The 21990-nt window shown below is 45.2% G+C and overlaps 6 protein-coding genes across 6 annotated transcripts; 2 read left to right on the top strand and 4 right to left on the bottom strand.

The window, feature by feature from the left end:
• Nucleotides 1-118: 118 nt before the first annotated feature.
• L199_005767 (uncharacterized protein) lies at nucleotides 119-3799 on the top strand (the record flags this gene model as incomplete). Its single annotated transcript, XM_064891472.1, has 19 exons — nucleotides 119-251; nucleotides 316-461; nucleotides 539-689; nucleotides 754-824; nucleotides 899-1026; nucleotides 1086-1172; nucleotides 1241-1313; nucleotides 1393-1650; nucleotides 1730-1845; nucleotides 1904-2130; nucleotides 2210-2237; nucleotides 2290-2395; nucleotides 2455-2537; nucleotides 2600-2824; nucleotides 2888-2957; nucleotides 3019-3095; nucleotides 3154-3236; nucleotides 3303-3361; nucleotides 3428-3799. The coding sequence occupies 19 exons, from the start codon at nucleotides 119-121 to the stop codon at nucleotides 3797-3799; spliced, it is 2493 nt and encodes an 830-aa protein (XP_064747544.1).
• A 175-nt stretch (nucleotides 3800-3974) lies between these two features.
• L199_005766 (uncharacterized protein) lies at nucleotides 3975-5537 on the bottom strand (the record flags this gene model as incomplete). The annotated part of the gene is made up of 6 exons (XM_064891471.1): nucleotides 3975-4661; nucleotides 4795-4984; nucleotides 5113-5223; nucleotides 5278-5315; nucleotides 5382-5403; nucleotides 5488-5537. The coding sequence occupies 6 exons, from the start codon at nucleotides 5535-5537 to the stop codon at nucleotides 3975-3977; spliced, it is 1098 nt and encodes a 365-aa protein (XP_064747543.1).
• Nucleotides 5538-5927: 390 nt separating this feature from the next.
• On the bottom strand, nucleotides 5928-10866 carry L199_005765 (uncharacterized protein; the record flags this gene model as incomplete). Its single annotated transcript, XM_064891470.1, has 17 exons — nucleotides 5928-6086; nucleotides 6156-6546; nucleotides 6612-6727; nucleotides 6790-6864; nucleotides 6925-7084; nucleotides 7140-7676; nucleotides 7735-7878; nucleotides 7955-8048; nucleotides 8112-8246; nucleotides 8317-8423; nucleotides 8490-8543; nucleotides 8605-8783; nucleotides 8845-9011; nucleotides 9102-9367; nucleotides 9429-9469; nucleotides 9525-9569; nucleotides 9628-10866. 17 exons carry the CDS (start codon nucleotides 10864-10866, stop codon nucleotides 5928-5930), a joined length of 3909 nt encoding a protein of 1302 aa, XP_064747542.1.
• A 2256-nt stretch (nucleotides 10867-13122) lies between these two features.
• Nucleotides 13123-15316, bottom strand: L199_005764 (uncharacterized protein; the record flags this gene model as incomplete). The annotated part of the gene is made up of 9 exons (XM_064891469.1): nucleotides 13123-13367; nucleotides 13456-13758; nucleotides 13811-14177; nucleotides 14245-14408; nucleotides 14472-14918; nucleotides 14980-14997; nucleotides 15060-15095; nucleotides 15156-15204; nucleotides 15272-15316. The coding sequence occupies 9 exons, from the start codon at nucleotides 15314-15316 to the stop codon at nucleotides 13123-13125; spliced, it is 1674 nt and encodes a 557-aa protein (XP_064747541.1).
• A 463-nt stretch (nucleotides 15317-15779) lies between these two features.
• Nucleotides 15780-18379, bottom strand: L199_005763 (uncharacterized protein; the record flags this gene model as incomplete). Its single annotated transcript, XM_064891468.1, has 12 exons — nucleotides 15780-16013; nucleotides 16104-16141; nucleotides 16241-16396; nucleotides 16504-16620; nucleotides 16710-16871; nucleotides 16989-17231; nucleotides 17294-17358; nucleotides 17436-17531; nucleotides 17646-17661; nucleotides 17726-17775; nucleotides 17839-17987; nucleotides 18068-18379. The coding sequence occupies 12 exons, from the start codon at nucleotides 18377-18379 to the stop codon at nucleotides 15780-15782; spliced, it is 1638 nt and encodes a 545-aa protein (XP_064747540.1).
• A 1449-nt stretch (nucleotides 18380-19828) lies between these two features.
• L199_005762 (uncharacterized protein) lies at nucleotides 19829-21463 on the top strand (the record flags this gene model as incomplete). The annotated part of the gene is made up of 5 exons (XM_064891467.1): nucleotides 19829-20181; nucleotides 20241-20365; nucleotides 20448-20768; nucleotides 20848-21359; nucleotides 21425-21463. The coding sequence occupies 5 exons, from the start codon at nucleotides 19829-19831 to the stop codon at nucleotides 21461-21463; spliced, it is 1350 nt and encodes a 449-aa protein (XP_064747539.1).
• Nucleotides 21464-21990: the final 527 nt, after the last annotated feature.

The raw sequence follows: 21990 nt of genomic DNA, 5'->3' as shown, positions 1-21990 counted from the left end.
ATCGGAAAAGATAATCTCGTGTCGGCGTCTCGTCATTCCTTCGTGTCTCGGTCACATTCAAGACATTTCACTACTTACTTCAATCTACTCTTCATATTTCATTCATGGGATATGCATTATGGCATCCTCATCAACTTCGAGGCCCATCACGCCTCTCCTACCTGCAAAACCCAATAACGGTATACTTGCGGTGAACGCAAGTAGGACAAACGAGAATGTTATGGCTAGATTATCAGAGGATTTCCCGGACGGTCAGTATGCCCTTGTTATTTCTTGACCAACACAGATACTGATGGGTCTGCCTGAATACTTCAGCTGAATCGCTAAGTCGGCATCAAGAGATCCATGCGAGACTACAGCTTGAGATAATGGATGTGAGGGAGGAAGTAGCTAGGCTGAAAAGTGAATTGAAGAGGGATCAGGATCCTGGTAAAATGTCCAAAATACAAAATCAAATCAGTGTGAGTTGTGCTTTTATACCTATCCGACGTTGGACCTCGAAAAGATATAAATGGACTGATCAGATGGATAAAACTAGCAACTCATGCTTCAAATCAATGTAATTAGAGAGAAAGCTGCAGAAGCTGAAGCGATAGTCAAATCCATCACGACTGATATACAGAGATTGGATACTGCCAAGACGAACTTGACCAGTGCTATACAGATGTTAGAGAGGTGGGGAATGCTGAGTGAGCTAGGATTCATGCTCATATACGTCCACCGATGATCTACTGACGAGTTTTCAACTTATAGAAAATGCTCATTCTCAGTTGAAAGAATTATTACCTACCAAAAGGTATAAAGACATGTCCCAAGCTTTATCCGTGAGTCTGACAAGAGAAATCTCTCTCTGTTAAAGGCTCATTAATAGCAGTTGCTGACTTATCATTCCATCTAGGCCGTAACACACCTCTTGACTCCCCTCAAAGCATTATCCAACATTCCTGCCGTATCAGAGATATTTAGAGCTGCGGAATCGGACCGTAAGGCCATACAGGAGAAAGTAGCCGTGGAGATGGATGCTTTGTGGGTCCTTTCTGCAGACCTAACCAAGGTCACAATAGCTGAAGACATGTGTATGACAGTTTCAAGCAGGACCCTAATCGACCTGTGGATAGGAAGACTGTCTCAGAAGTGTGTTATGTGATCGATGTACTAGGCGGTGATTTCAGGTGAGCTTTTTCGTAGTTCTCTATCCTAGAAAACATGTTTGCTTATTTTGCATGGCATTGTATCGTAGAAACCACATAATCGAGAGATATCTTCAATTGCAATTAGCAGAATACCGACGGATATTCAGGTCTACCGACGAAGTGAGGTGTTACTCCACATTCCTCTGCCTTCGCCTTTAATGTACTGATTGAATGATTGATTGTTCGCCTGCTTGTCTAGGCCGGTCAGCTGGATAATGTACCTAGGAGATACGCATGGTTCAGAAGAGTACTCAAACACCACGACGAAGAGGATGCATCATTGTTCCCTTCATCATGGGAAATTACCAGGTTGCTGGTATCGAATTTCGCGGAATATACGAGAAGTGATCTAGCGAACGTATTAGGAAAATCTACACCTGCTGTCAACATCTTACTGGATGCTTTACAGGCTACTTTGGACTTCGAAGCTGGCTTCGCGAGGAGATTTGACATGCCTGTGGGTTCTTCGTTTCGCCTCTGAAGTGCCTACTGTGTACCAACAGACAAATTTGCTGACTTTGAAATTCGAAAACCAGTTCGAAGATATCACTGCCGGTGGATTGACATCGCGGGGAGCAAGTGCAGCGCCCAAATGGACCATATCAAGTATATTCGATAATTACTTCAACGTCTACGTCGATGCTCAGGATAGGTAAGGACCGTTCACGTATCTTCAACAATATTATCAATGATTCTGACTTTTCGTTTAGGGCGATCGCAGATATGCTATCAGCCTATAGAGGTCCTCGATCACGTTCATCAATGGAAGGCGCAATGCAGCAGGAATCAGATACTCCCGTCCCGACTGTACTTCCCTCTTCAACCGAACTGTTCTATTTCTACGGACAGACTCTGGAACAGTGCGAGAAATATACTAAAGGTGAACCGATGAGGAAGCTGAGCAAAGTGTTTGCGAAATGGTTGAAGATATATTCAGGTGAGTCGTAATTTCGTCTGAAGTTCAGTGCGGAAACACGGAGATGAAAGCTTACATTTGACAATCGATCTACGAACAGACGACGTTCTGCTAGCTGGCATAAAAAGGCAAGTCAGCTATATTGTTCGTGCACTCCTGGTAAGCTGATTGTATATACAGGGAACCAGGCCGTAGATCGTTAGAAGGGAGAGATAATCTACGAGAAGTGAAGAACGCTTGCATGATACTCAATACAGCGGAATATTGTCAAAATACTTCTTTGCAGGTAAGCTCATTTATCACAAACAAACGGAAGACCTAGTTAAGCATTCGTCCCTACTACAGCTCGAAGAACGGTTGAAGGACAAAATTGCAGAGGAGTTCAAACCAGAGGTATCTTTTCAGAATGAGCGGGACACGTTCTCAACGTAAGTTGTCCAGAAACAGAGTATCCATGTTTCTGGCGTGGTAACTAACACATTCATCACAGTGTCATCTCATCATGTATAAATACCATCTTACGAGAACTCGAAATATCTTGCGAGCCCGCTTTCGCTGCGATCCTGAAAACGCCTTGGATGCACCTCGAAAACGTTTCAGGGAGATCGGCCTATATAGTAGATCTAGTGGGATCGATCAAGCAGGTCGCAGAGGTTGTTAGAAGTAGAGTTGAGGGGAAGAAATATATCCGGAATTTTGCTGATAAAGCTGTTGGGTTAGTTACTCTCTCGTGCAAAGTCCGAGTAATCAGCTGATTCAATTAAATATACGATCATAGGGTCGTCATCACTAGATTTACCCAGTCCGTAATCAAGAGTCGACCATTGAAAAAGATAGGTGCGGAACAGGTAAGTTGTATGACGTGGTGTGACCAGTCCAGTAGCTGATGAGAGACATGGGGCTGGTCAGATCTTGCTCGATGTCCAAGCTGTCAAGGCCTGTCTATTGGATCTGCCTGAACCCCATCCGGAGAACTCCACTAATATGTATGTGCAGTCATCTTGTACACATCAGGGAATGAGCTGATCGTTTGCCATAATATAGATATACCAAATACGTCACGAAGAATACTGGTCAGCTGGAAACTATGTTGAAAGTCATTCTCGCTCCCGATGATCCCCCAGAAGGTGAGCTATATAATCAAATATATGCCCCGTAGGCCCAATTGTAGCTCATTTTCCTTGTCTCTGCAGGTTTCGTGCAGAATTATTGCTTGTTGATCGGTGATCGATCCTTTAGTAATTTCCAGAAAGTGAGTAATCGTACAAGTAAGATTGACTCGATCAACGCTGAGAATCTGTCTCCCGTTGTATTTCAGATATTAGACCTCAAAGGTACTCCTCGAACCGACCAACAGAAACTGCTCGATATTTTCTTATCAGTCACGTCAACCAACTCCGAACTGTCCGATACGTCTTTCTTGACTCATATCGACATGGATCCTCCCGCTTCATCTACTACTTCGGGTCCAGGAGGTAATGCTGATATTCAAAGAGTCACATCGCCCGTATCTGGAAGTGGAATGTTCTCACAACATCATGGTAGTTCCACCGGTCTACCGGGTTTGCTAAGGTCCGCATCAGCTTCGGGAGAAGGTCACGATAGGTCCGAGACTCCCAAGGCGTTTGGAGATTTCAGGAGGTTGGTGAATTTCGCTAGGAGGGAGACAATGAATCCTTTAGGACATTAGTGTATATACATGTGTGAAATATTTTGATGCATTGGATGCAGTTTTTGTATCTTGATGTAACATTGCAGGAAACGAACAATTCTGATCTGAGGTACAAGGTATAAGTATAATCGATGCTAGGTATAAGTGTAATCGATGCTAGGTATATAAGATGATTGAAATGATATTGGAACGATTACTGGAGTAAGTTCATCGGCGAACCTACATTGCCTATCGACGCTGCTCCCACACCTGCCCCCATCACACTGCCAGGTACGGTGACACCACCAGGCGACATACCCATTCCCAACAAATTCCTAGGAGAAGCTACATTCAAATTCCCCAAATTGGGAGTTTGTCCCATCGATTCTACCGTTAATCCAGGTGATACTCCTAGACCCATTGGGTTGGGTGTAAGACCTTTAACAGAATTCGATCTTATCGATCCTGGTGGTCTGACCTGTCGCTGCTGAGAAGAAGAGGAAGAGGAGATACCAAATTGAGCTGATAATTGAGCTTCTATAGATTTCAACTCATCCATTGGGTCGGCTTCCTTTATTGGTTTCGTAGATAACTCATCAAGCTTGGAAAGTGCCAATCGAGTCGTCTGGAGTGAATGGAACAAGTGCCAATCAAATGTATTCTGCTGCTGCTGCTGCTCCTCCTCCTCCTCTTCTTCTTCTTTAGATCCGATCTGTCCATTTTGATCCGCTTGATCTTCCATTATAGGATCAGCAGCAGTGGTAAGGGTGGATTTTGCTTTCATATTCGATGCAACTTCTGGGGGTAGGGATCGCCATTGTGTGGTGGATCGAGGGTTCGAAGATGGATGAGATTCAGATAATGAAGTGAGGGTACTGGTTATCAGTTGTGAAGCGTTTCTCTATATCCATAACCTATAATCAGCGTACACTCAAATACGGAAGGTCATTCGGGACATTTCCCTGCATCAACTGCGGTCTTGTTCTTCCTCCCCTCATCGAAACAGATCGGTAAAGCGTATAAAGCGAACTCACCAGCCTAGCAGACACCACATCATAAACAGTCGGCGACTGGTATATCCTTTCCTGCAATATGAACCACATCCCAGATACTCTATCTCTCTTTCCCGATGGATCTACTTCCCTTTTCTGGATCACAAACAAGTCTGGAGGTTGGGAGTGGGATACGATATATTCGAAACCAGATTTGAATGCATTGAGCTCGCTATGATTATGTCAAAACACTTTGGATTAGGACGTCATTCCCTATTACATCGAACATTCGTATCGCTTCCCCTCCCTTACCCATCATCTTGGTTTCGGGAAGGGGAAGAGTGGTTTGGGGCGACTCACACTTTCTCCTCTGCATGACCATACGTAGGATTTTCCACCCTCCTCTGCGTCCTCAGAACGTTATTATTCGACTTGGAATCCCAGAATGGAGAGTAGGCAAAATAATCCAGCCTGTGCTGCGATGTCAGCTTGACCTTTTAAGTATACAGAGGAATTGGAGCTCACGCTAAATCTGCATTAGCTAATGATCTTGCCGGATTGGCCTGTAGTACTCAAGGTGATCAGTATACACCATAAGACCAATGTGAGAAAACGGGTTTAGGACATACTGCTATAGCTTCTGGCCATGACCTGTAAGATTGATTGATTGATTGATTGATTGTTACCTGGTGAGCTATCTTGTATGAATCAGTCTTGTGGGGCTGAGCAGCTCACCAGTGTATATGCGATAAATCCTGATCTACCTCTTCTGCTGGAATGGCCATCTTTGCGATAATTTGCTGACTATAATGTTATATAGTGAAGATATCGTTCATGTTGATGAGAAAGTGAGGAATGCTAATGCAGGTAGGTCCGGTTAACTAGAGCAGCACTTGATTATTGTGGCATCCTTCTCGGCCATTGACCACCTGCGTCCCTCAACGCCAGAACAAGATGCAAACATGCATTTCGTTCATCTCATTAACACATATGATGATATATTGTACAAATTTTCGTACATTATACAGGAGACAGCAAAGAACCAAAAGGGTATGACATGAATTTCTCTTTATTCATGGTTGACCTTCCCATCTGTCGACTAGATTCATCTGTCGACTGGATCACTCAGCATTATTCTTCTTATCCTCCTGCTTCGTCTCTTCGCCTAATTTAGTTTACCAATGAGAATTCACATTCGCATTGACATTAACATTCGTGTTGGCATTGGGACTCGTGTTCGTGCTCGTGTTCGTATCTGCATTGGAGCCAGTACCAAACGAAGAAGAATTCTCTTTTTCCTTTTCCAGCTTTATTCCAAACATACTTGCCCAGAACTGTTTCATCACACCCGTCATCAGCGACCCTCAACTTTTGTCCCAGCTTTATAGTTCCCGAAAGCTTACCTGAGGTAAAGCCAATGGATCAGGACCATTGAAATCCGCAGTCAGCCCACCTCCCATCAGACCATCTACCCCTTGTCCTATTGCAACTCCACCACCACTGCCACTTCCACTACCACCGACATTCGGGTCAACCCTCGTATCGTTCCCGTGAGTATGATTTGAGGGTCCACTGGAGGGAAGTGAAGATAAGGTACTACCTTTCGGGACGTTAGCAGGGGTGGGTAACGAGACAGGCGGGAAAGCCTGGATCTGTGATAAAGGAGTGGTGAAGCTCGAATCGGACACCGAATTGAGTGACATTCCGAATAGGTTAGGTGATATCGAGGAAAGTGTAGAATGGGTAGATACGGTCGTACTGGGTTGAGGTGTGTTACGTTGTTGGGTTGCTGCGCTATTCGGAAGAATATGAGTCAGATCAATCCTATACGAGATATGGAGGAGGCATAGTCAACTCACGTCACAAGTTTCTCCAATTGGACTAGACCCTCACAAAGGTCCGCTTGAACAGGATGGGTCACGTTCCAAGTAGAAAGTCGATCTTCGAAGACTCTAATAACTCCTCGCAGGTCGTTCTGGATGATGCAGGGATGAACATGAGATTACGTTTCTAGCTAGTATAGTGAGGGGCACTTACCAAGCACTTATTGGCAATCTCGGTTCCCGGCTGTCTTATAGCCAAGAAAGCGCATACAGCACCAGCTTGGAATGCCTGACAAGACCAAGCAAATCAATACGATGCGATGAATCTTGTATGCAGCATTTCACCTACCCTATAGTGCATAGTCCAGAATGACCAACCCAAGGTACTTTTCGTCTCAGTCATTGACTTGTACGTCCTCAGGAGCAGATGAGCAGCTTGAAGACAAATCTCGGTCGATTCCGGGTAAGCAGCGGGATCAAGTCGAAGATATGGGCGATGTAGGACCATACTATGTGGTAATATCATCAGTCAGTTCGCTCACCGCATGTTCTGAACATACTCACACGATAGTCCAGGTTTTCATACTCAGTATCAGCGTCTGATTTAATTGTCTTCTATTCCTCGACCCCAAAAGATATTCAGGCGTATCATTCTCCTTGAATTTTATCCCAGGTGGGAGATGGGAGTACCATTGACCTATATCGTGCGCGAGTCGTACAGCATCCTGGTATGTATGTTGATTGGGATCCTCTCCTGGACCATAGTGCGACAATTGAGCAGCTGATTGATCATTGTCCTTTGGCGGAGGAGAGAACCATCCGTATATCGTCGATCGACTGAATCGTCTGTCTACAGTGAAAATGCGATCGAGGAGTTCAAAGGAGGGGATCGTCAACTGATAAAACGCAGCATGGTAGGTCTGTTCAGTAGTCTCGTTGGAAAGTACATTTGAGGGCGGCAGATATTGCTGAGCACTTCCAGGGAGTTCAGATAGATTTGCATCGGGTCGGTCTTGAGGCAGATTCGTCGAATAATAGCTGATCGTACTTGGTCTTCCGAAGAATATACATAACATACACTCAAAACCAGCAATAGACCACCTGTTGGCCATCACATCAGCTTCGCACCAACGATAAACGGAGACATTCTCAGACTCACCATAGTCGTCGTCTGCTTTCGGCCTGTCGCATCGAGATTTTGGGATCAAGACTTAGAGGATCTTTATGTAGACCCAGGGCGATCGCTTGTTTCACCAGAGTACCTCCAGTTGTCCAAGCATCCGCCGCTCTCTCGCTCGCCAACCTAGATCAAAGCATATTAGTCAGCCATACATACCCTTGTGCCCTTGTGCCTCGTCCATTAAGTCCATCACGCTTACAAATAAACCATTTGCAAAAGTTGGGCTTGGACGGTCCTCATGGTGGGATTAGCAAGGTAAGCGCAAAGCCTCAACGCTTGGAAAGAAGCCGATACTACACGAAAGGAAATTCAAGCGTCAGTGAAAATACCAAACTAATCCGAAGCCGATCACTTACAGTAGAGTTCGCTTTGTAATCTGCTCGACGTAAGATCTTTGGGATCCTTTGTTGCTTTTTGGGCATGTCCTTGTCTGGCCGTCGAGGCGTCTGGATGTCCAAATAGCTCTGCTGCCGTAGCTCGGATCACACATCCTGTGGAAGACGAATTATCAGTAATTAGTAATTGATATAAGAGTTTGGGAAGAGGTCAGAAGAACCGTACCAAGTGCACAGATGATGAGATGCAAGGCAAGAGACGAAAGAGGAACATTCATCTTGTCTTTCGTAGACATTGCGAAGAAATCTGTATATTCCACATGTATCGTTGGCCTAATAGCGGAAAAGGGGTTAGTGATAGCATCTTGATATCGGAGCGACAGAGAGATCTCGACTCACATATGAAAAGGATGGAAGTACACCGCATGTTCCTCCTCCCAAGCTTGCCATAAGCTGCAGCAGAAGCGTTTAGGTTAGCTCTTGGTTGTTCCATTTCGGGAATCGGAACGCTCACAGCTCGGCCTGTTCGGAATTAGGTAGTAGTCCGATGATCTCTGCGCTGAAATTCTCATGACTCCAGATAGTAGTGAAGGGATAAGTCTTTCTCAAATCAGGAAAAACACCTGTGAAAGCTACATCTTCAGGTATCGATAGCAATTGACCATCTCCCTTGTCTTGCGCAAGTTCTCGTAGCTACAACGTGAGATACGATGAGCATATGTCCTAGATCATTTGGCTATCGGATGAGACTCACTCTTCTCAACATTGTCTTTCCCGTCAACGCACCTAAGAAGACTTTCCTACCGGTTTTATCAGATGACATCTCCTCACCTGGGAGCAAGTATGTCTGGTACGGTTCCAACTTGTAATCTGCATCATCATGATGTACCGACGGTCCTGCAGGGTCATCATGCAGCGCCGCTGGATTGATGCTCGATCGTATGCCTCCGGATCGAGAAGGAATAACGCTCTGTGGCGCCCATATAGGTGGATTGGGAGTTATACTCCTACTTCCAGCTGCTGCCGCAGAGTTCTCCACGTCTTTAGCTTCATCAATCTTGAATCTTGCGAATCGATCGACAATGACTCTACGTTTCTTATCTTCGCCCGCACTGTCCTCCACGGCTGGAAAGGCTAAAGGTGGAAGAGGAGCTGGTGTTGCATTTGCTTGAGCTTGAGAGCGAGTAGGTGCCTTTTGACGTAGTTCACGGACGACCTGTTCGAGTTCTGCGATTCGACGTCGTAGACGCTCTGCCTCGGCCACTTCGGGATCGTTCCTATGGCAATGACGAAGTTAGATGATGAAGTCTGAGCGAATGAGTAGACAGTGACACTCACATATCTCGAGCTTCATCGATCTCATAGACGCAAGTTCCGGTCTATAATCAAATCAGTATAAGTTGACCCACATAGTCTGAGAGGACAAAGGCTCACTAGTCCCAAAGCAGTGCACCTTCCACAAGGTCTCTTCCTGTCACACTATTGGGATATTATCATCAGCTCTTATTGATGGTGTGCAATTGGGTCTATCACCTACCCTTCTTTTGTGGTTATGGCAAGGTACACAACTTCTTATCGTTCTATTCCTCTTTCTTTTCCTATGATCAATTTTCTCATCCGTTTCTTGTCCTTCTTCACCTTCCATATCGCCTCGTATCTTTGACGATTCTCCCTCCCCGGATGTGCCGATATTAGCAACTTTTCCGGAAAAGTCCTTGGCAGTCACGGGCGGTTGACCGTCGACTATGATCTTCTTCGCGCTGGGACACGATGTTGGTTGATGAAACTCATCGTCATCTACACTGTTGACCGAGGTAGTGGTATTGGGCGGCACGCTTGCGCTCGCACTGCCACTCGCGGCATTTAGACTCTCGTCATCGTCTGTTGTCCTTGAACCAAAAGTACTTGCCCTAGAGCGCTTACGTCTCGATGCCGATCCCGGTGTCGAAGAGGCAATGGATGATTGAGGGTGAGGTGGAACAGACGACATAGGTTGCCATGTCCTTATTCCCAGTGATGATGGAGTCGCCTGTACAGGGGAAGTTTGAACGAGCCCCGTGAGGGAATGAACATATTGTTGCAATCCGTTGTTACCATCGTTGGCACCTCCAGTGATCCCACTCAATAACGTTGAGTTCCCATTACTTGACTCGGCGCCGCTGATCATGGGTCGATTCGAGAAAAGAGGATTGAAAGTGTCCTTGTTGATCATATCAGGCATAGATTCTCTTCTTCGAGACAGTCCACCATATTGCCAAGGTTGTATCCCCCCATGTCCACCAGTCAAAGGGGACTGGTAGGAATGAAGTGGATAAACATCCCGGTGCGGTGTGATGGGTGACGAGAGCTGTTGCATCGCTTCTGGATAGCCATGCGGGGATGATCGGAAGTGAGGTGTATTGAAAGAAGAAGGAAACGAAGGTGCAGGTGGCAATGTACGCGACTGTGATGGTTCGAGATGATGTTGAAATCCGGTAGAGCTCGAAGTAGATGTAGATGAGAGAGGAGGAGCAAAAACTGAGAAATGTTGATATTGTTGAGGTAAAGTAGCTTGATTACTTTGAGGGAAATCCCTATGTTCACCTAAATTGCTATTGCCGCTGCTATTGTTGCTATTATTGATGTTATTACCATTGCCATCACCACCTTGACCCCTCCCTCCATACCTGTTACCTCCCCCGGCCTCATCTCCTATACTGTGGTGATAGTTCTGTCGCGATGCAGCTGATCCCCGTCGATCGGGAGGTATGATGTTCGAGTAAGGTGAGTTATCCATCGGTGGACTACTGTATCTCTGATCTACCTAGTCTGACCCAAGACCCGTTGCTGTTTTCTTCACCTTTTCCTGTTAGGTGATCTCAGATCTATGATCGATTTCACGATGACGAACACTTGAGATCATGTGTATACCACTCTTCACCTCTGTCCTTCCCTCGTTGTCTTGCAATTTGCCTTTCTCCTTCCGATGTTATAGATACTTGATAGCCAGGGGGTTGGGTGTATGGGAGAAGTCTTATTGATTAATTTCTACTGTCGATTTGAAGGAGATAAGGAGATGATTGTGAAGCAGAAAAGTAGAAAACGAAAAGAACGCAGAACGCACAGAGACAGGGTTCTGGCAATCTATATGAGCGAATTCCAGTCAACCCAAATCGAGGTGGAAGACGTCGATGACGCTATAATTGATTAGATCTATGATAGATTACGAATTTGGAAAAGGTATGGAAAGAGAGTGAACCAGAAAATCTTGTAGAGTTGGAATGTTGTTTGTTCCAGTCTGGTGTCGGATCAACCTAAAGCTGAGCTATTTGGATCAGTGTCGAGTAAGCTTATAACAGCACATTTCGATTGAGATTTGACCAATATCTCCTCTAAACCCTTACTTCCTCCCTGGATCTTCAATGTATGTAGGAGATAAGAGGATGATTACTCTAGCTAGTATACAATCACGAATAAGATATGTCGATGTTTGACCCACCTGGGATTCGATAGTCTATTACGGTCCAAATTCAAATTCGACTTTTCATTTCCATCAGTCCATAATCCTCCATCACTCCTCGTTGCAAAAAGGCAAGCTGACTCACGTCTGGGCAACGGTCATACATAAGCTTGATGACAGGTCTTCTCTTCGATAGCAGCGAGCCTTCTGCTTCTTGGTTTGACTGCTGAGCGTTATTTACTTCCGTATGTGAGGTATCCTTTCCGTACGAGTACCACTTCGAGCTCGGACCTATCTGTCTGCTCCCGATGACAATGCTGGATGTAGATATGAAAACCAGCGATGGGATTTACATGTCGATGACGATGGGGATTATATCACAGTGGTATGTACGAGTAGTATGTACCACTGTCCCAAGGAGCATGTAAGCATCTTACGAGTACTGCATCATCTCTCCTCATGTGAGTATCCATCTACATCCTGTACGTACCTTGTCATCTTGCCCTTTGGCCTTTGTGCCTGTAAGAAGACAAGGTTGAAGATTCCTCAGGGTTAAAGAGAGAAGGGGAAGAGGTGGTCAGGGGGATCTTGCAAGTGCTGTAAAAGCTAATCGGGAAGTATGATGACGAGAGATTTTCGTTATTCCATGGGAATCAATTAAGCTATTCTATCAAGCGATACGAGCACGATACCAGTGCTGATCTGCATCTCATGCTGCCAACGATTTCATCGCGATCTGCACATGTATCTCCTGGCCGAATCTGCTGCATACCGAACACAGGCAGATAGCATGCACCCTGAACATTGAGAAATACCCCAGTTTTCCTAATGGTATGAAACCTTGTGATTCAGATTACGGTATGTAGGTAGGGGTTGGTCAGTCACCTGTCCTCTGTTTTTACCGAACATGATCTCGGACTAGCAAGGGATTCACCTGACAGAAGCGAATCTCTCTATGATTATCCACTGGAGGACGAAGCGATTCGTGGCAGCTCATACGAAATCTCTGCATGTCTCGAACATCAGGAAATGCAGAAACCCCCAGTTCCAGTCTTTCGGTTCCAATGCAGAGCATGTGATCAGAGATCTAGCGAGGGTCGTTCGTCATTATTTATCGTATAAATAGTGGAAGCGAATTGCAGTCAGGCTTGACTTTCGAACAGATTGAGGGAAGTGTTGACTTAGCTCGCCTGACCGCATGGAAGCAGAATACCAGATTTATGCTTAGCGAAGTATCGTAAACGGAATGTAATCTTACTCATCAAGACCCTCACTTGCAATGATGCAAGACCCTTGTCCTATCAGCATTCTCACATTCCAAAGCATGAAATCTGTTTTTATCAGTAGCTGCAAATCAGATGAGACGGCGTTTCAGTAGATCCTTGAGATGCGAGCGGACACGGAGGTCTCCCGTCTGAAGTCAAGGCATGATAAACCCTACAAAAATAAATCACAAATGCATTTCATATTGACTCCAAATGCTACGTCCCACATCCACGGTCAAATCTACAAGTACCCTCCCCGTAAACATACATATATAGGTATGTCAACAACACCTGCGGCCCATCCCCTGACTCTTTGCAGACCCCAGACTTAATAAGTAACTTCCAACTCCTTATCCGAATGTTTGAACTCTCCCGCATTCGGATCCAATTTCTTCTCATTACCTCCTGCAAACTTTTTGCTCATATGCATCCCACCGCCTATCCCACCTCCGCTAGTGGACGTTACCGATTTATTGAATGTACTGGATGTCGATCGGGTTGAGGTGGAGGTATATGGCTTCTTACCGAATTTCGGTGTTGGACGAGAAGCTGGATGAGTGAATTTACAATCGGCTGGTGACACAAATAAACAATCAGCTTTATTGTGCCAAAAGAACCAAAAGCAAGTCTAAAGCATATACAGAAACAAGGATAAACTTACGCCTTGTACATCTCTCTCCATATCTACAAGAGACCTCTTTCTTCGTATCATCCAACGCACCATCCATCAAGCCTTTATGCGACATGACCACCTCGACATCCCCATCCCCATCATTGTCCTCGTTATCTGAACTTGCGGCCGGTACAGGTACAGGTGCAGTTTTGTGTTTGGGTGCCGCCTTGGCAGCTGTAAGTGCAGGAGGTGGGATGGAATTACCATTCTCATCTTCGTGTCTGAATGGACATGACGGGTTGGTGCAATTTTGATATTTACACAATAATCGACTGGGTCCCGCGGAATCTCCTGTATTCATGGTATGAGTTGTGTCCAGTCGAGCAGGAGCCAGTTAACTCACCTAATGTCGCTGCTGGACTGACATGACTCTTGATACACTCCGCATCTTTACACTCCTTTCCATTCTCACATGGCTCTTCACTCAAAACCATTCCCGTCTTCTCATCTGCTACGGGACTAGGATGACTGTATGGACACCTTGAATTGCTACATCCGATGGAATATCGACACAAAGCTGTAGACGACGGCTTGTCGGGAATGGGTCCAGGGGTCGCAGCCGATTTAGGTGGAATACCAGATACCGAGTGTGCACCTAATTTCGTACCGTGTGGTACTTTTACTGAAGGTGGACGAGAAGGTTTGGCAGAAGTTGCGGATGCTTGTTGCTGTTGTTGAAATTGTAATTGCTGTTGTTGTTGCTGTCTCTCCTGGAATGATAGATTTGACGTTAGGTTCCAGAAAAACGAAAAGATCAAGGCTATCTTCCGTACTCACTTGCATCATCGTCGCTACCATATTGTTCATCTGAGCCATACTAGCTTGCATCATCATCATCTGAGCTACCATCTCCTGCTGGCCTTGAGGCATGAATTGACCGAAGTTAGGCTGAGCAAAACCAGGTTGTTGTTGATTTTGCTGTTGGAAGTTGAGACGGAAGCCTACATCCGCACAGCACTCCTTGTTCAGCGTTGATCCAGCCTGAGAGCGACAAGTACACTCACCCATGTGATTTCCCATACCCATGTTACCACCTCTTCCGCCCGCCATACCTCTTATCGGCACGCCTCTTCCCCTCTGAGCATTCCCGTTACTTATCCTGTCCGCTAGACTTTTACCCTCATTACCCATTCCCCTTGGTCCGGAAGGGGCATTGACCCCAACGTCCGATACCCTCTTCTTGTTCTGCCCATCCTGTATATCCGACGCTTTTCGCTTTTCAGGTTGCGAAGATAAAGGTGCTAAGGCTGTATTGAGCAATCTAGTCCCCGATCCACCTGATCCCCTCGAAGCAGTTACGGGTGGTTGTGATGATGGAGCAGGAGCAGAAGCAGGTACAGGTGAAGGAGATGGAGCGGTGGTGATGTTTTTGGCGGCTGAGAATAACCAATCTAAGAATGCTGGATCGAAATCGGATCCTACCAGATCATCCATCTCGGTTTGGACTCGTTCTGCGGGTTTCAACGATTAGCTTTTCCGACCGATGCTGACGTCAATTCATCGATAATTCACCTCGTGCGCTTCCATTGGCTATATGTCAAAGCTTTGATCAGCTTCATTATCAGAAATCGTGATTGATTTAGCTGACTTACCAAGCAAGACAGTGATATACTCCGCCATGACATTATCTACATACGGCAATGCAAACGTGAGTACGAATCCCAAAATTGATAGTATCACACACATACCTTCCGGCTCAGCCCATTCTCTTCTCTCGAGCTCTCTCTGAATCTCCGACTGGACAACAAGAACACCATCAGTTCATGACCTCAACTTCCACGAGAGTGAGGAAGAGCTGACTAACCTGAAGTTGAGCAGATTGCTCCGGATTCAAAGTGATTCCTGACATCCTGCTGTTCTTCTATTTCCTCCTTGGGCTTTCTGATATGTCGCTAGGTGATCGTAAGACGATATCCTAAGCAAGCAGTATTGCACGAGATGAAATGAGATGAGTCAAAGGAAGAAGAATTGACACGAAATCAAGACGATGATGACGGAAGTGATGGAAATACAGCAGCATCACGTCCCTTAAATGGGTGGCAAATTTGGATTTCATCCCACTTGTACCGTACCGTTCGATGTGGCACTAACCACCCCCTCTTCGTCAGCATTCATACATCCACTGTTCTATAGCCGCGACTGCTAATGATGACTCGTCACATAGCGTACAAAGTCATTCCATAAGATTCAAGTTATCATAAGTTATATATCATATCTATATTTATATTCTATCTAATTCTCCTTCTCCCCCAGAGCAACTCATGGACTCTGAGCTTTCCGTCGATGACGGTAAGCTAAGCCGCTTCCACCAATCACACGCCCAAATCCCCGTCCTTCTCCATAATCCTCTTCCTAGCTAGCTCATGTTCTTCCTGAGGCGTACCAGGAGTCTTATAAAAAACTATAAATTGAATACCCAATACAACCGTCCAGGCAATCATAAAGTACCATGTCCTCGATCCTGATTTAGACCATTGAGGGATAGTCGAGCTGGTATCTTGTAGACCAGCTTGGACGGCCATCGTGATTGCGCCTCCTACTTGAGCCTACGTGATATGTTAGACTTGGTCAATGAAATGTCCGCTTCACACAGGCATAAAGTTTCTCCTCGAGGTATGACTTTTAAAGTCACTTACTAAAACATTTACCCATGCACCCATCACTCCGGCCATTTCTACATCGGAATACACGATCAGCGACCACCCTCATCTCACGATAGAGGAAACTTGGAAAAGATAGCACACTTGATGATCAGAGGAAAGCCATCACTTACCTGGAGGACCATACGTGACAATATTGATACCACTCGCAAAATACGTGATCATAGCACCAAAACTACCGATCACGAAAGCTGGGAAACAGTATCGCCAGTATTTGTCACCTGGACCGCCGTCTGAGAATACCTGGAGGATCTCAGCTATGACAATTACTACAATAGTCAGACCCAGTGTCAGTTGCCATCCCACTTGAATATCCTGATTGATCAAGATTCATTGAGAAGAGTTGTCGTGGGAAGGGGTACTCTTGATCACTCACGGATCATACCTCCAATGGTCCATCTGGGTTTGGTCAATACCTGCGGTACGGCATGTGCGAAAGCAGCTGCTAGCAAGCATACTATACCTTGAGGTAACATTGCGGCTGCTACGTGGACTATCAAGAACAAACAGATCCCATTAGCTATTTCCCCTATACCTCGCAGTTCGACGATGACAACGATAGTGAGAGACGAGTCGACTCACGTGCAGACCAACCGTACACTTCTTGCCACCAAGTAGAATATTCCAATTGAGATGTAGCCCAAAATGGGAAAGCTATCAATACAGCCAACGAGAGGATGATGACGTTGGTTATTTTCCATATTGAGGATGGTAATACAGCTGTTTTAGGCGGGATACGAGATTCTACATTTACAAGATACGAAGATTTAGCATCTTGCGAATATTGTTTTTCTTGATTATCGTACAGAGCTTCGTGATATTACGAGGTTATAGTAATGAGATGGTAATCCGACTACTCACCCCAGAAGAAGAACCCTACACCGAGCGGTATAGAAATAACCAGTGGAGCGATAAAGCTTGCTGAGCCCCAGCCGTCTATAGGACCCTGCGTCAAGGCAAGTATAAAGCATATCAATGCACCCATCATCAAAATCACACCAGGCACATCCAGCCTCTTCCATCTTGGGATCGGATCATGTTTGGTAGAATATGACGAGCCAGTGTACGGCAGTAAGATGATAGTTGCTATCGTAAATGTTATACCTGTGTACATGAGAGAGCAAGTCAGCTTGTATAAATCTGGCCGAAAGAGAATATTCACTCACAGATGATTGCAATTAGACGGAAGAACCATTTATATGACGCTTCCATACATAATCCAGCTAAGACTCTGAACAAAAGAATAATCAAAATTAACACCGGTTTAAGATGAGAAGCAATGATCATGAAGCAATCACGGCAACTTACAATCCCAGTACGTTACCCAATCCTCCAGCCAAACTCATCATAGCTAATTTCTTCTGTTGTTCTTCAGATCTCGGAAACATGTGAACGGTGAGATGACTAGCGGTGTTGGATGCAAGGACAATACCAATATGAGTCTTTCTCCAGAACAAGATTGTACGGTGGGGTGAGGTGTTCACAGAAAGTGATCTATGATAGATGCGAAAAACTCACAAAGCAGAAGGGATAGCTAAATACGATCAATCAGAACAACATAAGTGCGAATTCACCTTCAACGTATCTTCCCAACTCACTCATCGCTCCACAGATACCTCCTAAACCTCTCAAGATCAAGAAGCCATATCTGGAAATTCGCAGAAAAAGTATCAGCTCGAACTTCAGGTTGTATATAACAAGATGAGCTCACTTGCTGGAAGTCACGAATGAAGTGATCAACGAGATTACACCTAATCCCAGAAATCCAGCTTCGAATATGATTTGAGCTGGGAAAAGATCACTCAACCTTCCGGCAAATAGGAGGAACGCAGCGAAACATAATGAATAGGATGTGATGATCTGCATATACATTATCCCATCGTCAGCTAAATCTCGCCTCTGGAATATCTCCCACGACCTCGAGGTACCGCAAGACTCACCCAAACTACCTGAGATATACCCAAGTTGATATCCAAACTTATTTGAGCAACAGCAACAGCTACTCCAGATACGTTACAAATATCCACAAAGGTAGCTACGCTGAAAATGAATAACAGGAAGTTTTTACGGGATTGCGATAATTGAGCGAGAGGATGTTTGGAATGTTCTTTTTCTGCCTCTGCCTCTGCTTCTTTCTCCGGTGTTTGTGTTTGTCCTTCTTCTGTGGTGGCATCTTGAAGAGGGGGTGATCCCTTGAAAGGTGTTTCGGTTACTTCTGGACTGGCAATCGTCGTTTTGGGTTGAGCGTCCATAGTTTCCTTGGGTATCGAATGGATGGGGCCGTCTTCTACTGTTGAGGGTATTGTGCGAGTGAATGACTTATAACATACACATGAGATGAAATTTCAGTTTGAGTATGTTGCAGAAGAGCTTGATATACACCTTTTATAACAATCTGTATTTATCTTGTTGTCAGACTTTAGCCCATTCGATAAGTATAATTTCATGAGATGGCCAAAGCCCGTAGCCCGTACTGGCCATACCCCGAATATTATGTTACGATTAGTACTGTATGCATAATCATGCAGAGGTTATCAACACCTTCAAGTCTGATATTTTATTTATCGGTCACCGATCGTTCGGTTGACTGCTCGCGAAAAGAGGAAGAGAACCTGTATCCGTACTCCAGTAATTCGGATATTGACCTATCCTTCGGTCACCGCAAATGTCAAAGCGAGTCCTTCCGACTGATAATTGAGCATTCAAATGTAGCTTCAATGGCTGCCAATATTGTACATGCATCATTACGGTCAAATGACATTCACGATTTTCCGTTATCCCATTTCCATGGCTCACATCCAGTCTTTACACGTCAGCATGAGCAAATCAAGTCCAGTGGTGATTCAACATCAAACGTCATCTACCGTTATGTGACTGAATTGCGCCCCGACAACCGCCGGGAATTCACTTTCGGCCCCATGATGCCGGATCCGCGTTTGCGGTTTATCTCATGATCAAGTTGGATGGATTGGATGTCTTTCTCACACAAACACAACAGAAGAGACGAGAACATCCAAGAACAAGACCATGTAATACTCTATCGACATGGATCTGACATTTTGATCTCAATTGACCAACGGACGGACCTTGTAATGATATCACATCGGTCTATCGGTAGTCCTTTAACTCCAAATTAAACCCGAAAGAAAGACTCGTGAAAAACAGACGTCTTTGGGGAAGTGTGCGCATAGATAGAGTCGGGGAAACAACAAGAACGAAGAAGGGGTTGATTGATATAAATAAACCTGGATCAAAGGAAGGGGTTCAGACATCGTTTCATTCTCTCGAGTATCGTCATAGCCGCAATTTCCCCATCATCCCATCAGATCAAACAGCGCATAGCCGCATTTCAAAGGAATCACTCAAACGTAGAGACAAGAGGCCATAGCGAGTACAAAGGAAGAGGAAAATTCCCCCTTGAATAGGCAAGAAATCAGAGCATATCATAGCATATACAACGACGTCATTCTCGTAGTATAAGAATATGGTCTAGTCGAATAAAGGAAGAAAAGATTGCTCACTATCACTAGGACGGACCTTGAAGAAGCTTGACTCGAAATCATCCTCATCCCTCTCAGTTCCCAAAAAGCTTCTTACTCACACACCTTATCCTATCTGCTCTTCGTGCCATATAAAACCACAACATACCACGTCACAACAATTGTGTCTCGTCATACCGCGTCAACAACAACCCCAACACAATGACCAATCAAACCCCTTTACCCACCTACGCCAAGGTACTCTCTTTATCCCAATGGATCACCTATTTTCATCCCACAAAAGGTATATTCAGATCACCCTCTTCCCAAGGTGAATCTATCGAACATCTCGATATCGACTTGCGATACGTCGAGCATGATTATCACCAGCGCCTCATTACTAAACCAGCTAAAAACAACGACGAGCTGTTGTTGCCCAGCGGTAATCAAGATATCAACTTGCCCAGAGTGGTGGTGTTGACTCTGAGAGGTGGGGAGTATGTCCAAGACGATGATAGTAGGATGGAATCCCTTGCAGAGGTCTTGATGGCTATTAATCCCGTTGAGGTTCATTGGTAAGTGCTACACTTACCGGAATCAGATGGATGGTGGAGCTGACGATACGAGAATATAGGGTCAACGCCGCGACTGATCCTTCTGAACAACTCACATTTGCTACTCACCTTGTCCATCCTGCTATCATCGCTGCAGGAGAAGTTTGGTCGAGGAATGGGTCATTGAGGAAGCTTGTCGTTCAAGGTATGTGCTTTTTCCTCTTCACTCCTCCTTTGTTCTCTTTGATGCTCCTACAAACATAGCTTATCCTGTGGTTTGGTGTTAGGAGGATTCCCCGTACCCAACCTCACTGCACCCACACCATTCTCGTTAACTCCCGCTGCTACCCCCTGTCCATCACCTGGACTCAGTCGATCGACTTTCGGCGCATTGACAATGTCTCATTCTACTCCTGCTTCTCCCGCTACATCCAAATTTCCCAATTCAGGATTACCTGCGCTGAGCACTACCAAGCCGAAACCTGTCGACGAGGAAAGGTTGAAAGCTCGAGCTGAGAGACAACGATTGGCAGAGTACACGTTGAAACCTAGATTCGAGTATGCTTTCGGAGGTTGGACAGTCGACGAGTTGGGATGGAGACTTGATGGTGAGTACTTTATTGTTAATATTCCTTTTGAGAATAGAGTATAAATTTGTGCTGATGATCATCTGGCTTGGTGGTATAGGTCGTTACACCCCGGCATGTCAATTATCAATCATCACTCACATCTTCCGAGCATTCGGTACTTCTTTCCCTTCCTCTTCGAGGAAAGTCGACATCGATTTACCCTCCATGATCATCTTCACCACCATCCCTAGGGGAATCATCAACGATTTGGTCGAATTACCTTCCAAACTCCAATTGGACGAGGAAGTAAAAGCGTATCTTCAAGACGTCACTTTCGTTTCTATTGATAAATCTCATTGCCCCGCTGCAAGATTGTTCGATACAGGGATGGAAGTGTCCGAAGATAGGGAGAGACAGAGTCGACGTATCAAATCTGAAATGATACTCCTCCACTCTAATTCCCATTTGGAATTCGACTTGGTCTCTTTGGAAGAGCTAAGAGAGGTTAACAAACCGACATTGGACTTACCTCAACAGGGAATTTCACCAGCTGTATCGGATAGCTCGATCTTACCTGATGATACGGAGGGACCGACCGAGGACGAAGGTGAAGAAGCTATCACACCTGAGGTGGGATCTAGTCCAATTGTCGATCCGTCTGATAGGTTGGCTACGGAGAACAACAAAGTGAACAGATCCTTAATCCCTCTTTGAGTAACTCCTTGGTCTTGTAAGTTCGGTGTGGTCAACGAACGAGGATGGAAGCAAGTGCCTGTATGTATGTATGATAGTTGGTGATGCCCTAAAAGTGTTGATATCTTTTCTTAGTGATTATGATGGAAGGGAGATGGGAACGGGAAGGAGAAGAATATACGTATCCAAAAGTGCATGTATGATTTATATCACTACCTGTCTAATGAAATTGTATATATCTGTCTATACGTGCAGATGAATAGGATTCCCGATAACGTTTAGATAGGTAGGCATCGAAATCGGTAAGGAGATGTGGATCGTCAGATGTAAGATGGGTTGATGGGTGGGTGAGCCTGATAATCTGTCCTGATGTCGGCTTACTCCTTTACTTCCCCTTACGGCCCGTGTTGTCGTCACCGCAGGCAGACTCACTTTCACTCGCACATTACATTGCATTGCACTTCTCACAGCCTCATTTTGAACAGCATATCCATCTTCTGCTCATAACAGTTCCATCATAACAGTGAACATATCTCTTCCTCATACATAACGTCGTACATTGAGAGAG

The sequence above is a fragment of the Kwoniella botswanensis genome, chromosome 1 (genome assembly GCF_036426115.1).
Source record: "Kwoniella botswanensis chromosome 1, complete sequence".
In the NCBI taxonomy this organism is placed as follows: Eukaryota; Fungi; Basidiomycota; class Tremellomycetes; order Tremellales; family Cryptococcaceae; genus Kwoniella; species Kwoniella botswanensis.
This window is presented reverse-complemented; position numbering and strand designations above follow the sequence as displayed.